This window comes from Zalophus californianus, chromosome 12 (genome assembly GCF_009762305.2).
Source record: "Zalophus californianus isolate mZalCal1 chromosome 12, mZalCal1.pri.v2, whole genome shotgun sequence".
Lineage (NCBI taxonomy): Eukaryota > Metazoa > Chordata > Mammalia > Carnivora > Otariidae > Zalophus > Zalophus californianus.
In genome coordinates, this window is record NC_045606.1 from 85,890,091 (window position 1) to 85,905,225 (window position 15,135).

Genomic DNA, 15,135 nt, shown 5'->3' on the forward strand with positions numbered 1-15,135 from the left:
CGCAGCACTTAGCACAGGGGCTTGCCCGTGATGGGGACCTACCAAAGGCGCTGATTCCGGTATACTCTGCAATCCCTACCTCCTCCCTGGCTAGGGTCCTGCTTGCCAAGAAGCTTCAGGGCAGAGGCAGTCTGACACAGTCCCCTTGTACCCACGGAGCCTAGCTCCGTGCCTGCCTCTGAGGGAGCAGGGCCAGTGTGAAAAGGTGCACAGATAAGCTCTACGGGGGCATGGCACTCCCACATGCGATAAAAGCCCCTGCGGTTTTCACCATGCTCCCTTCTTAGCAAACAGAGGCGCCCCAGGGGGAGTGTCTGTAGGCTCCCTTTGGTCCTCCTCCACCTTCTGCACTGACTCTGCCGGCCCCAGCCTTTTCCAGCCGGGTCCTCATGTATCTCTCCCAACCGGGAATTCCGGCTGGCATCTATTTAAAATGCAAAGAAGAAAATAAAAGAAAATAAATATATATATTTATAAATATAAATATAAAATAAAAAATAAATTAAAATAAAATAAAATAAAATAGTGTATCAGAAGAAGCAGTGTCTGGCTTTGACCTGAACTTAAGTGACTAGGGAGGAAAGGCCCACTGGAAAGAACGGGAAGGAGCACGAGAGAACTTTCTGGATGAAGGATATTTTGTGTGTGTGTGTGTATATATATATATATATATATATATATATATGCATATGTGTATTTTAAAGATTTTACTTATTTATTTTATTTTAGAGAGGGAGAGAGACGGCGTGCGTGAGCAGGGGGAGGGATAGATGGGGAAGGAGAGAGAAAAAGCAGACTGCCTGCTGGTCGTGGAGCCTGATGCGATGCGAGGTGGGGCTTGTCCTCACGACCCTGAGATCATGACCTGAGCTGAAATCAAGAGTCAGATGCTTAACCGACTGAGCCATCTGGGCGCCCCAGGGATTTCTGTATATCTTGGTGGGAGTGTGGATTACCTGGGTCTTTGCATGTGTCAAAACTGTTCAAAGTGTACACTTAAGATCTGCTTATCTCACTTTCTCTATGTTAAACATTATATTCCGACTTACAGCATCTTCGAAGACCCAGGGACCTTCTCTTCTTCATTCAGCCATTTGGGTCCGTGCTTTTCCTTAGTCACTAACACTGGGAGGGAGTGTCAGGGTGAGCAGGCAGTCTCCACATAGGGGTGCTCAGCAGCTGTATCCTCCCAGGGGAGTTGAGATCTACCAGACACACTTGCACAGACGCCAGCACCAGGAGGCTCAAGATTTCGGAGAACACCGCCTTGACCCAGGGGTGCGCCTTGGACCTTTACAACATCCTTTAGTACCTGATTTTTGTCCACTTGCTACCAGCACGAGAAGGTATTGCGTTTCCTCCTTATAAACAAGGATGCCAAGTTTCCAAGGTACAGAGTTACAATCCTCCTAAGTTGTGGATTCCACGTTTGCGAATTCACCTGACTTGCTACCATTTATTTAAAATCCCCAAATTGCTACTTAGGGCACTTCTGCGGTCATTCCTGGACATGAGCAGGGTGGAGAAAAATGGGCCCGGCCACACCCACACATTCCTATCAGAGGTTGAACCAGGTGGCGATACTCGGCTTTCTTGTTTCAGTTCACGCTATAAACAAACGTCCTTTTCAGTATCTCTTTCGTGCTGCATTTTCTGCCTTGTCATGCATTTTGTCAGTGACTTCACTGTTTAAAATGGCCCCCAAGTGTTGTGTTGAAGTTCTGTCTAATGCTCTTAAGCATGAGAAGAACACGATGTGCCTTACGGAGAAAATACGTGTGTGAGAGACTCTGCTCAGGCATGAGTTCTAGTGCTGTTGGCTGTGAGTTCAATGTTAATAGAACAATTTACAGTAAACAAGGTGTCTTTAAACGGAGACGCACATAAAACACAGACATGCTGCGACCAGAGGCTCCGAGAAACCTAGCCCTGGGACCATCCTCGGAGTGCTGGCTCGGCCTTCTCAGATCTGGTGTTTGTGGTGACTGACAGAACTACCATGAGTAACGGGAATTGCCTAAACTTGTCCAAACCCCATAGCACAATTGCCAAGAGTGAGGAGTACATTCCAGTGGTCTCCATCCCAGCCGTCCTGCTAGGTCCCTCACAGCTCTCCCACGCCTGTTCTCGCTGTGGCATTTTGGGCAAGGGAGAGCTGCCAACAGCAGCCAAGAGCTGCTCGGTGCTGAGCAGCAAAGACAAAGCCCTTGGACATCTCTTGCTTTCTGAGAACGTGTGCTTAATAAGGCACACATGAATAAGATATGCAAACTTCAAAATCAGATGCGATGCCAGGTTAACGGAGGTGAGGGCAATCCAGCAGGAGCATCTACCACTCAGAGGAAGGCAGCTCGAGGCTGGGATGCGCATGGCAAGGGAAGGATGTGACTGAAGTAGAGCCATCTGGACGATCCTGGGGGTCGATCAAAGTCTTTAGAGGCAGGGCACCCACACCCAGGAGCTCTCGGGCCTTCCCCGACGGTGTGGCCATTCCTGCCGCACCTCCGCTTTCCATCTCATAGCACTCCACAGTTCAGGACATGCTTTCACCAGCGCCATCTCATTTCATTCTCCAACGACTTGGTGAGGGGGACAAGACGGGCCCCACCATCGCTGTTTCTAATCCACAGATGAGCTGGGCTGCCCCAGATTGTTGCACAGCTGGGGAATGTGGAATTTGGACTTGGCGGCAGAGGCCGGAAGTCTATGTCCATAGCTGTTTTCTTTAGGCCACGCTGAGTGCAGGGCTGCTGGCTTCCCAGTACAGGCTGATGGGCTCCTTCATGAACTGCCCAGACTTCTCTTGGGCCCCAGTTCACCCCTGTTTTCTGCTACTTGACAGGAGGCAAGCATTATGTTACCAAAGGGAGAAACTGAGACCACACAGAAAGTAATTTCTGGTCCTTCCTCTTCTTCCTGTTTAACTCACCTCTAGGGATGGGATGTGAGGGTACTCGGAACCCCTCTGCTTCCTTCACAGAGCCTAGGGGTCCCTCCTTCTCCCAGGGTCTAGTGTTATGTGGGTCAGTATCACCAGGCAGGACCAAAGCTGACATGGAGACCTGTCTTTGGGTCCCACAGACAGAGTATCCGAGAGGGGCCAGCTTTCCTGATTGCCCTTAAAGGATGCTAGGAGTGAGTGCCCCACACCAGGAGCTGCGGAGTCACCCTTGGCTAAGGAGAACGCCAGCTGGCCTGGGTCCCCAGGGAAGCAATGGGTCTGGAGCATGGTCCCCTTCAGAGAGGCCTCATTGTGGGGGAAAAAGGAAATGACTTCCTCTCTGCCTTACAAAATACCACCTAGGCAACTCTTCCGCGCTGATCAGAGCCGATCTGAATTCTGAATGCAGTCTCTCCCATTCTGTTCTGCGGGCTCTACTGCTCCCTTGTACCGTACATACACTTGCACACTTCCCCGCCCCCCACTTCCCAGTCATCTCAGTTATGCGGGTCAGTGGGTCTCAAGTTTTCCCACCATAACACACCTGAGGGATTTCAACGAGCTCAAGGACTCATTATGCGTGAGCCTGTCCCCAGGGATGGGAAGGCGACTGTGCCCTTGGAGAGGATGTGCTAGAATTTAAGAGGACATTTCTCACTTTCAGAAGCATTCCCGGCGTGGGGGCAAGGACCCTGCCTTCTTACAGTTGAAAATGCCTGGAAAATGTCCTTGGTCACATATAGTTCAGGCTCTCAGCAGGGAGACTAAAGCCCTTCTCCTTAATGTGTAACACTCTGTCCATCGGGTAGCAAGTCAGTTTCAGGTGTTGACTAGAAGCCTGGGTTCCCAGCAACAACAGTTTCACTGGCAACAAATTCCCTCTGAGTGGGGCCCATTTATTGTGGGCTTCTCCAGTCAGCAATGCCGAGGGTCTTCCGATCCCCGAAGAAGGGCTTTCAGCTCTCCCCACATGTCTGGGTTGGCCCTAGCCCTCAGATCACATCTCAGGCTACCATCTACATCTACCTCCACTGCATACCATTGCCTTCTTCTTTTTTTTTTAATAATTTTTTATTGTTATGTTAATCACCATACGTCATTAGTTTTTGATGTAGTGTTCCATGATTCATTGTTTGTGCATAACACCCAGTGCTCCACGCAGAACGTGCCCTCTTTAATACCCATCACCAGGCTAACCCATCCCCCCACCCCCTCCCCTCTAGAACCCTCAGTTTGTTTTTCAGAGTCCATCGTCTCTAATGGTTCGTCTCCCCCTCCGACTTACTCCCCTTCATTCTTCCCCTCCTGCTATCTTCTTCTTCTTCTTTTTTTCTTAACATATATTCCATTATTTGTTTCAGAAGTACAGATCCGTGATTCATCAGTCTTGCACAATTCACAGCGCTCACCATAGCACATACCCTCCCCAATGTCTATCACCCAGCCACCCCATCCCTCCCACCCCCCACCACTCCAGCAACCCTCAGTTTGTTTCCTGAGATTAAAGAATTCCTCATATCAGTGAGGTCATATGATACATGTCTTTCTCTAATTGACTTATTTCACTCAGCATAACACCCTCCAGTTCCATCCACGTCGTTGCAAACGGCAAGATCTCCTTCCTTTTGATGGCTGCATAATATTCCATTGTGTATATATACCACTCTTCTTTATCCATTCATCTGTCGATGGACATCTTGGCTCTTTCCACAGTTTGGCTATTGTGGACATTGCTGCTATAAACATTGGGGTGCACGTACCCCTTTAGATTCCTACATTTGTATCTTTGTGGTAAACACCCAGTAGTGCAATTGCTGGATCGTATCATACCATTGCCTTCTTCCCTCTTCTAGAGAATACAATGGAACTGGCACCAAGAGGCACATAGGGAGAGTGCCCAGTGCTTGGGACAGGGCTTCATTGGTCTAGTGCGCCCAGGTCCAGGTCCTCTGACAGCCAGAGGGGTGTACTGACAGCAGAGGGAGGGTCCTTGGGTGCTACACACTCGAAATGTCCACCTCAAGTACTAGAAGATTCTGGATAGATATCGAAGAGTGTCTTCTGTGGCTGTCAGATCACTAAGTGGAGAGTCCATATCTTGCACATGATTTAGTGGCCCACGTGAGCCTTGAGAAAAAAGTCCAGTGCCTTTTCCCTTGGTGTTCAGTCCTGGAACATCAGCCTCCAGCCAAGTCACAGTCAGAAATGTCCAGGAATCTCCCTGCAGCCCTCCAGTGTGCAATTACCCACGTGATTCCACATCCTGACTCCTCATCATTCCCAGGCTGACATCTCCATACATTTTTTACCGGAATCTGGCAATTTAAAGTGAAGTCGGAACAAAAGAAGGGGCTAGGATTTGCAAAGCGTACAGAAAAGGAAAAGTGAGAACAGGCCGGGAAGAGAAGAGAGATCAAAGGGAAGGACGGTGGTGACAGACAGGAGAGGAGGGGAGAATTACGGGGGAAGTGGGAGGCTGGAGGAAGCCGCCTAGTAGGACTCACGTGTTGTGGAGCACACACCAGCCGCAGTGGGGGTCGCCGGAGCCAAGGCACTCGCTGCAGCTCTGATACTGACCGCAGGACTCCACGGGGACTCTGGTGAGCTAGGACAGGAGAACAAGGGAAGGGTGATTAGGGTTTTGCAGAACGCCCAGGAGTTCACTGGCAAGAGATGCTATTCTATCAGATAAATCACCTAAATCAGCATAGGAACGGGGAGAGGCCCAGGGCACCAGAACTGAAAGGGACCTTGAGTGGTCATGTTTGAGCAGGTGGCCACATAAGCATCCAGGGGAGACAAACACCTGTTACTTGCTTAGAAGTCTCTGCCAATAACCTCCTTAGAGTTCATTTTAAGTTGTTATAGAAGATATTTATACAGTGTACATTTAAACTTTCCCACCGTCGAATCCCCAAAACACTCTACAAACATCCAATCATCACCTATTTACTTCTTATCAATGTAATAAATCCAAATGTTTATTGTTTCTCTTGTTTTCTCTTTTCTTCCTCCCTCCCTCCCTCCCTTCCTTCCTTCCTCTTTCTTCCTTTCTTTCTCTCTTCCTTCCTTCCTCTCCCCTCCCTCCCTCCCTCCTTCCTTTTTTCCTTCTTTCCTTTCTTTTCCGCTATAAGATGCTCTGCCTTCTTCCTAGTTCCCCTCCTTCGTGTTTGTTTGTTTGTTGTCATCTGTGTGGTCCCAGAGAGCATGTAAGTAAGCGAAGTCCAAGACCCTTCTCTTTCTCATTCTCTGTGCCTTTGAACTCACTGTGTACCTGTTAAGCTGTCCACTCTCTTTCTCCTGCTGTTGGCCAACTGGCTTTAAAAGTTTTTCACGCTGGTGTTTTCATAGAAGAGCTGTTGCTACCTCTCCCCCTGCCCACACCCTTTTCATGACTAGAGGCTTCCTCTCCAACTCCAAAACCTCATACTCGCCCTCACCAGCCGCTTGTTAATGTGAAATGTTCCACGTGACATTCGGCTTAGCCCAAATGCTTCCATTTCCTGCATGCTCCGAAAAATCTTTTGCATGTCTTTGTTCTCCAACGTAGCTTCGCCCAGATGTCTTTTCACAGGGCTTCTCAGGGTCCAATACATAAGAGGTACTTAATCACGATACCCAGGATCACATGGAATTTTAATTTTCTTTCAATAGCCTTGGTCTTTATTCTCTATGTTGCCAGTTTCTTCTTTACAAAAAGGTTTTTTTTTTTTTTTTTTTTTTAATCATCCTATTCTGTTTGGGACACCATTGTATCTCCGCAGAAGACTTCTTACCCAATCTTTCAGCTTGCACTAAGAGAATTTGATGTGGCCGTCCTTCTTAATTTTTCGCCATTAGACAATAGGCATGGAGAAGGGCAAACCACACTGACCGGACTGAGCCTCTGTGCCTCATGAGCCAATGTGCAGGCTGCGTCCCCCCTGCTGCTGCGTGGGGCATCTGCCTCCAAAAAATTCTGTACACTTGGCAGGGGCTACTTATAACTCATGCACAGGCGAACTGGCACCAGGGTCTGCTCAATTAGTCTCGAAACCGTCTTTTGGAATTAATTAATAATTAATTCCCAACCCCATATGATCTCGCTTCCCTTTCTCCCTTCACTTTCTTATTCCCTTTAGTATCTCTTTTGTGTTGTTTTGTTTCCTCATGCGCATGCTGAGCCTTCTTAAAGACCACCCTGCAATTTGACTTCTTCCCAGTTACCTGCTGGCCTCCTGAGCCCCTTCTTGTAGTTTTGCCCTTGGCCTTTGCGACCCTCTCTCCATGTTCTTGGATGTCTTTTGGCACTTGTGGGATTTCATCTTTCCTGTTATTGCTGCTTGTGTAATCTGCATGGGCCATGCCTCAGCTCTGCCCATATGCGACTTTCCCCATTTTTGCAATTAATTCTGACAATCAGTTTTGTACAAATTACCCTGCTGGCTCTACACACGGCCAGGAACTTACCCTATTCCTGTTGCCTCTTTCGTTTCTCTCCCTACCCCGTAAGTGGGCACAGACACGTTGGTCATGAAAGCATATAAATCGTGGTTCCCAGCCCAAAGTACCCAGACTCCCAGGAATTCATGAGTGGTAATAAGGTCCACAAGCTATTTTCAATAGTTCCAAAAGCCTAATGGAAATTGGATTGTTGCTGTTTTCTTTTTTGTATGCATACTCAGTGATGTATGTCCTATATTAAAAATAGGAAATATATTATTACTTAATAAATACAGTTTGTTTAGCAGGCAAAAATCTTTGAAAACATGATGCCTAGAGGGGAAAGAGTAATAAAAGGGACCTTAGATGGTGGAAGTTGGTAACATAAGTGCATAATAATGTTTTCATATGTTCCAGCTGCTTGTCTAGCACTCCATATTTTGCATGGGCTTAAGGAGAAAATCATGGCTTGTTCAATCAAAAGCATTTTCTTGGTCTAAACTTAATTAATAGCCTCCCCAGTTTCTCCCACTGACATGTTCTATAATCTGTCTTGGATGCATGTGCCACGGGGCTCCGGGGTGTGCCAGTTGCTTGGCGAAACTGATGTTCTCAAAAGGCTTTGCATTCAGATATCTAAAAATATCTCGCAACTGGTGTTAAATAGCACCAATACCTAGAATTGTAAAATCCTTCCTCTCCTGATTTTAAATGAGCGTGATTGTAGTTTGGTTGGAAAGAGTGTGGGAGCCCGCAGAGCCGGGTTCCAATCCTGGCTCTTCCATTTACCAGCAACAAAGTCCTGAGTCTCATTTTCCCTGGACTTTAAACAGGGAGATAAAATCCCCACCCCCACCCCTCCCAGTTCACGGAGTTTCCCAGAGCACAGATGACCTGGTAGGCGCGAAGCTGCTTTGTAAACACATGAGCACATTGCAAGTGACGGTTATTATTATCGTCCTTGTCATTAATCCCCCATTCTTCATTGCGTGGCCACGTTCCCTCTCTGCCACATCACAGGAATCTGCTCTGATGGGCTTCCCTGGTCCCACGAACTCCCCCGGGAGTATATCACAGGCCAGGAAGAACTTTTCTTCTTTAGCACCTTGATCATACTGTTTCCTCCTTGACTGCGATGTCTGCCCCTACACCAGTCATTGCTTCATCTCTGGGATGAAACTCTGGGGTAGCCCAGCTTCCTGGACTTATTCAGTGCTGTTACCAGCTACTCTAACAGGCCTGTCTTTTTCTCTGCTTTCCATCTAGCCGATCCCTGTGGGACAGGGGCATAAGTTCTTCCCCGGCAGTTATTATGAGACTCAGCTTTCTCTCAACCTTTTCTTCTAGGATCTTTCTATCTATACATTCAGTCATTTTTTTTTTTTTATTACTCTTCTGAGCTTGATCTAGGTTTTTTTCCCCATTCTTTTTAAAGTGTGGATGCTCAAACTGAGGTGCCCACGGGACCCTCACAGACCGAGTAAAATGGTTCCCGTTACCTGAGAGGTAGGTGATGCTCCCCTCGCCTCTCCAGGACTTTCCCAAAGAAGGTTTTTGGGAAGGCTTCGAAGTCCCATTTTCAGGCAGTATTCCCCAGAATGGCCAGCCCCTCCAGGACTGACTCTACATCTCCCAATCCATACCATTGCTTTGAATCCCTTCTGAAAACCAGACCGACTCCATCACTTATCTTGGTGCAATTCTATACCCTAATAGCTACGGGAACCTTCCACACCTTGCTTAGGAAGCTGCACGGGGGCCCAGGTAGCTTTGGAGCCACCGTGGTGGCTCTGTGATTCTTTCTCTCCAAACTCCCAGACTCTCCACCCACACCTTCTACCAAACAAAGCTGCCTCTCCCTTCCCCCATCACCGGCTCCTCCTCTGACCCTGGAACACAAACCACTCCAGATGCAGAGCCACACGATTAATTAAAACCACCCCACGCTGATTAAAGTCTTAAGCTACAGTGCCAGGCATGCTAATTAACTGAGTGAGGGAATTCAGACCACAGGAAGAGGTGAAAAAAGGAAGTCATGGAGGGGCGCTTCTGCCTGGAGAACGAATCAGATGACGATTGTGACCCAAGCCATCCTCATGATGGATGGTCTCAGACACCACAAAAGATTGAAGTTTGTCCCCTGGCCACTGGACTCCGGGGGACGTGTTGATCGATGTGTCTGCAATAGCACCTTCCCTGCTTCTACAGACAGAACCTCTGTGTGTGTCTCTGAGTGTTGGTGGAAGTGGGGCTCCTCGGGTGGAGGTGTTCGGACAGGGTCTGCCCAGGGTCGTCTCAGCACATTCCACTGGATTTGCACAAAGTCCTATTGGGCAGTGTAGTCGTTTCTCCAAAACATAGAATTACCATGTGATCTGGTCATTCCCCTTCTGGGGACACACCCCAAAAGACTGGAAGCAGTGACTCGAACAGATATTTATGGACCAATGTTTGTAGCCACATTATTCACAATAGCCCAAAGGTGGAAAGTGACCCAAGGCAACCCAAACCCAAAGCAAAGTGACAGATGAATGGATACACGGAATGTGGTATAGGCCCACAGTGGAATACAGTCATCCCTCTCCTCCCATCGCCCATCCACGGGTTCGCTTTCTGTGGTTTCAGTTACCCATGGTCAACTGCAGTCCAGGGGCAGATGATCCCCTTTTTCTGACATATGACCAGAAGGTCACTGGCAGCCTAACACTAGGTCACAGTGCCTAGGTCACTCACCTCCCTGCATCTCACCATGTGGGCATTTTATCATCTGATGTGAGATTATTATAATTGTCCTATTTTCCTATTAGTTATGGTTGTTAATCTCTTACTGTGCCTAACTTTATAAATTAAAGTTTATCCTCGCGTTGTATGTATACGTAGGAGGAAATGTAGTATATCTAGGGTTTGGTATTATCCATGGTCTTAGGCATGCACCGAGGGGACCTGGAACTTATCCCCTGTGGACTATGGTAATATTCAGCCTTTCAAAAAAAGGGACTTCTGACCCGTGCCACAACATGATGAACCTTGAAAACATTATGTTAAGTGAGATAAGCAAAAAAGACAAATGTTTCCGGTGTTAGACTAATAAATTCATGTTTATAAAATATTCTGAGATCCTTGGGTGAAAAGATAGGCATTGTTAACTCTTTTCAATTTAATTTCAAATGGACAAAAGGGTTTTGGATGAATATCTCTTATCATGTGCTGTGATGTAACTGGGTCTGTTGTTGTCAAGCTCTGGGCCTCTGTTTCCTGATTTGGAAAAATAATGTCGTAGCTCTGTTCCACCCAGAACCCTTCCTCAGGCCCCCACACCTCTTCCAAGAGGCAGAGGGAAGGGTCTTGGAATTCAAATAGGTCTTATGAGGTCAAATGGTCTATGATTTTATAAGATTCTTCAGCTATTGCTGAAGAAGCCTCTGCTTTGGTTCTCATTCTCAGTTATGAGCAGGAAGCACCTGTGTGTGGGTATCTACCCCTGCTTCTCTTCATCCCCCCATTACCTTTCTGGGACTCACATTGGTTTTCTTCCCCTTTTGCCCCAAGGTAAATGTCCTTTTGTCTGGTTTTTCAATATTGTAAATAGAATCATCATCTCTCTTCCCACAGCTGTCCGGCCCCGTGGACAAGGCCGAGAATGTACAAGCAATGGCCGGGCATAGAAAGACAAGGACTGACTGAGCCAGAGTGAAGAAGCCCACCCAAGGACTTCAACTCATGAACTTGACCCTCACAAGCTTCTGCACTGATCACCAGAGCCCACTGCCTAGAGGCCCTGGGGCCTGAGTGTGCTCATGGCAACTAGGGTATTTTTCTTGAGTCCTGACCCCCAACTGTCTAGACTCTGCTTGCTTTCCCTGATATTTTGGAAGTTGCTTTCTTCTGGCAATAGAATCCCACTCCGCCTGTTGCTGTTAGCATCCCAAGGGGTGCCTGCAGCTCTGCTGATTACATGCAGAAATGTTCCATAGATACAACATACAATCTCTGTGAGCGCCTCTCATTTGTTCAAGCATTTGACATTCTGGTCGAAATGGGAGTTATGACTCCGTCTCTCCTCTTATAATTGGATGCTAATGCTGCGGCAGCTATGATGAGCCTGATGGTGGGGGTTAATTTAAATGTCCAAAAGGCTTCTTAAGTACCCAGTTTCCTTCAAAATTGTCAAAAAAGGGGGGGGGGGAAGGATGCAAGAGGACCCATTAAGAAGCTCTGAGGGGCTGCTGTGGAGCTGTCAAAATGTGCAGCTCCCAACCTCCCCCAGTGTTGTCCCATCCATCTCTGTGCCAGTCTCCTGTCCCTGAGCAAAGGAAGTAGAGCTGGGAATAGTCAGCGCTTTTCCAGAAAATTAGTAACTCAACAGTACATACGGATTTCAGCATCACGGTCTTGGGGTGCCCCTCCAAACCTCTCCAGGGCCCTTGTTTTCCTTTGCTGGCCTCTAGTTGCCTTTGCAGGCCTCATTTCTGCTGACTTGGGGCCAGGCAAGGGTTGTAGGAAGGCGTTGTCTCCGTGATGACCTCTGAGCCCCTCACTGCCAGGGCTTGAACTTGCGGTGGCTGAGCACTGGCTCAGGAAGCATGTTTATTCCAGCCTAGGCCAGGTGCCTGGCACACGGTCACCCACATCCTCTTTGCTCAGAGATGGCAGGTAGGTCTGGCCTTGGCAGGCTGGCAAGAGAGGCCGAGGCCAGGAGGCTGGTCACAGGCTGTGGCACACTGTGTCATGAGTCCAAGCTCTTCCCTCCTTCATCCCCACACCCACCTCGACCTGGCCTCATGGTGAATGCAGAGGTGGGGTGTACTTCCAGCCGCTTGACTTGGGCTTGGCCTCAGGACTAGATTTAGTCAATGGGATGACAACAAGCACGAGGCGAAGGCTTAAGATGTGCCTCTGTGGTTGGACTTGCCATCTTGTGTTTCTGCCATTTTCATGAAAAGAGCTTCCCCGCAGAGCAGCTTGCTCTTCAGCCAGATGAACCCATGTGGAGCAGACCTGAGCCCAACCCCCAGCGGGAGACAAGCCCAGCTAGTGCAGCAGCTTGAGGCAGAACCGCCCAGCCCAGCTTCGTCTACATCAGAAGACAAGAAATGGATGTGCAGGTCCATGCATATGAGAGTTAATGCTTATTATTATATGCTACTGAGTTTTGGGAGGGGGTTGTTACACAGCTTTTTTGGTAGCAATAGCTAGCTGATCCATGGATGCTGGCCATAAAGTCACACCAGGGTACAAAGGTCCTGTGAAAGGTAAAGGGGACAGGGGGGATGGAGGAGGGGAAAGGTTGCCGGGTAGTGGTTTCTAGTGCTTTTAAAAGCTGGGTCTAACATCACAAATGAACCCTCCCAGTGTATTCTATGCTGACCATGCTCTCCTAATTCAATGACTGTAGATCTGTAGATCTTAGGGACGTCTGGCCCCTAAGCAAAGTACCAGAAAAGACTGGAAAGAGAAGGTGGTTCTCCAGGTGTGGAGGGCTAACTGGAAGCACAGATGCTCACAGGAGCCCCTGTACTGATCTCCTGGCTGCCTTACCACCGGGAAATGATTTTATCTACTTGGTAGCAAGACAAGTCCCTCAGTAATGGGTTGCCTTGAACTTTGCAACTCCTCCTGCTTGTGCTCTGGCTATGAGGTTAATCCAGCAGGGGTCTTCTCTGACCCGAGCGGGCTCATGCCCAGGATCAAGGGCAGGCATTGTCCCCACCTGCCTGTAGGCAGGAATTCTAGGGTCAAGGTCATCGATACTCAGAACAATAAGGGCAGCAGCCTCAGAGCATGAGGCTTGGGAGCAGAGGTCCCGAGCTCTAATCCATTCTGGGTGTCTGGGTGACCTTGAACAAATCCTTTCCCCTCATTATGACTCCACTGATTCATTTCCAGATAGGAGGACCCAGGCCTACTCTGCCTGGGAGAATCGGTCACAAAATACTACTAATACAAATGGTCTAGGAAGCTCTTTGCAAATGAAAAGTAGCAGATGTTGTGGAGGGCTGCAATTTGCTGCTATTAATAAGTATAAATGCCTAATAGGAAGCCAGTTTGCTCTGGGAACTCGGACAGCCAAGGAGCGAGTGTTGACGCCGGAATCATCAACATATGCTGTTCCTCATTAGCAAGCGGCAGTAGCTGGGTGAGAAGCTCTCAGCATGATTTCTACAGAGCCCCGAGAAATCACCCTATCCTCCGCCTCCTGGTGTGGGCTGCATGGCAATGGCCCGAGTTTGTTATTAACCAGACCCCTCGCCAAGCGAGAAAGTGATGCCCTTCTCAGGTGCACAGATGGAAGGGCCACAGCCCAGAGAGGCTGAGCAGCTTGCCCAAGGTCACACAGCAGGGCAGTGGCAAAGGTGGAAATTAAAATGAAGCTGGGGGCAGCAGCCCGCCATCAGGCTCCAACATACCGATTCCCTGGATGCAGCCTAGGGGATTGAAAAACCTCTGGTACTTCCACTGAATCCCAGTTCTTGGGTTGAAAATTTCACAGCATTGCAGGCTGTGTACTGTAAAGCAGGAAGGGGTGGCTAAGCTCAGGGGCTGAGGGCCCTGCCAGGGGGCCAAGAGGTCCATCATGGAGCAGGAGCTCTAAAGAGACTGACAGTAGGTCTTAATGCAGCCCTCCTCCGCCAGGGAGACTTCCCGGCTCCTTCAAATGTGCTTGGAGAGAAAAAGAGAGTTTGGAATAGCTTTATCTCAGTGCTAGGTGAGAAGCAGAGATCTGGGGAGAAGACAGATACGGGTGTGCATCCCGGATCTGCCCCTTCCTGGCCTCCTTTTCCTCCTCTGAGGATAACAGGAAGCACCCTGAAAAGTTGGCGTAAGCATTAATTGGGATGGCACAGATGAATGAGTTAGTCCGATGTCAGTAACAACTCAGTCTGTCACTCCAGGCTCTTTCCCAGAGAAAATGTCCCCCCGAACCCCTTGCAAGGAGTGGTGTGAAGTCATCTCTTTTCATCTCTCCACACCTAGTACCCAGCTCAGGCATGGCAAATGAGACTCTGTAAGCAAGAGGGCGAATGCTCGCAAGTTGGTTCCTGTCAAGCTCATATTCCAAGAGCTCCATGGAATTGATTTGCCCATCTTGACTATACCCTAAAACCTAAAATTTCTGAATTTCTTGCCACAAGTTCATCTCTTAGTGTAAAAGTCAACTTCTCTCCCGTCTCTGGACTGTCGAGGTCACATTCACACAGTGGGCTTAGAAGACCAGACCTCTGGGGCCCTGGTATTGCAGGGCATGAGTTTTCTCAGGTAGGTCAATCCAGTGCATTTGACAGAGGAGACTGGCAGCTAGCTACACCCATATCCCACCCAGAGAGCTGCCCTGCCACCACAAGAGAGAAGGTGCCTGGGACGGGAGGAATGTTCTGGCATTCACAGGGTTAATAAGCTGGAAGGGACCTTGGGAACAATCCAGTTGCCAGTCCCCTCATTGTTCAGGTGAAGCTCAGTCGCTAGAAGATTTGTCCAAAGCCACACGGCCACCAACACGATTCTTTTGAGACCCTAGATACAGACTCCTGCCCAAGATGTCTGCTCTTGACCTAGCCCCAAGGTCAGGGCTGAAGGGAGAGGCAGAGCCTCTGGGACCCACCCCATTGGAGCTTAGGAGCCTCCCTCCCCACCCCCAAGCCCAACAGGTGGGAAGGAGCCTTTGTCCTTGGGTTCAAAGTGCCGCTCCCAATCCAGCCATCTTTCACCAAGTGCTGCTGATGGAGGCTATGGTCCCATCTGAGCTGGGACTGGGGACGTGCTGGTGTGAGTTT

General features: G+C 48.7%; 1 protein-coding gene across 6 annotated transcripts in view; it reads right to left on the reverse strand.

Annotated features, from left to right (window-relative positions):
- PLXNA4 (plexin A4) overlaps positions 1–15,135 on the reverse strand; it is a 571,205-nt gene that overhangs the window by 104,011 nt on the left and 452,059 nt on the right. For all 6 annotated transcript variants that reach the window (XM_027573479.2, XM_027573477.2, XM_027573480.2 and 3 more), the window contains one exon: positions 5,446–5,546. In XM_027573479.2, coding sequence (XP_027429280.1) covers positions 5,446–5,546 — 101 coding nt within the window. The remainder of the gene's footprint in view (positions 1–5,445; positions 5,547–15,135) is intronic.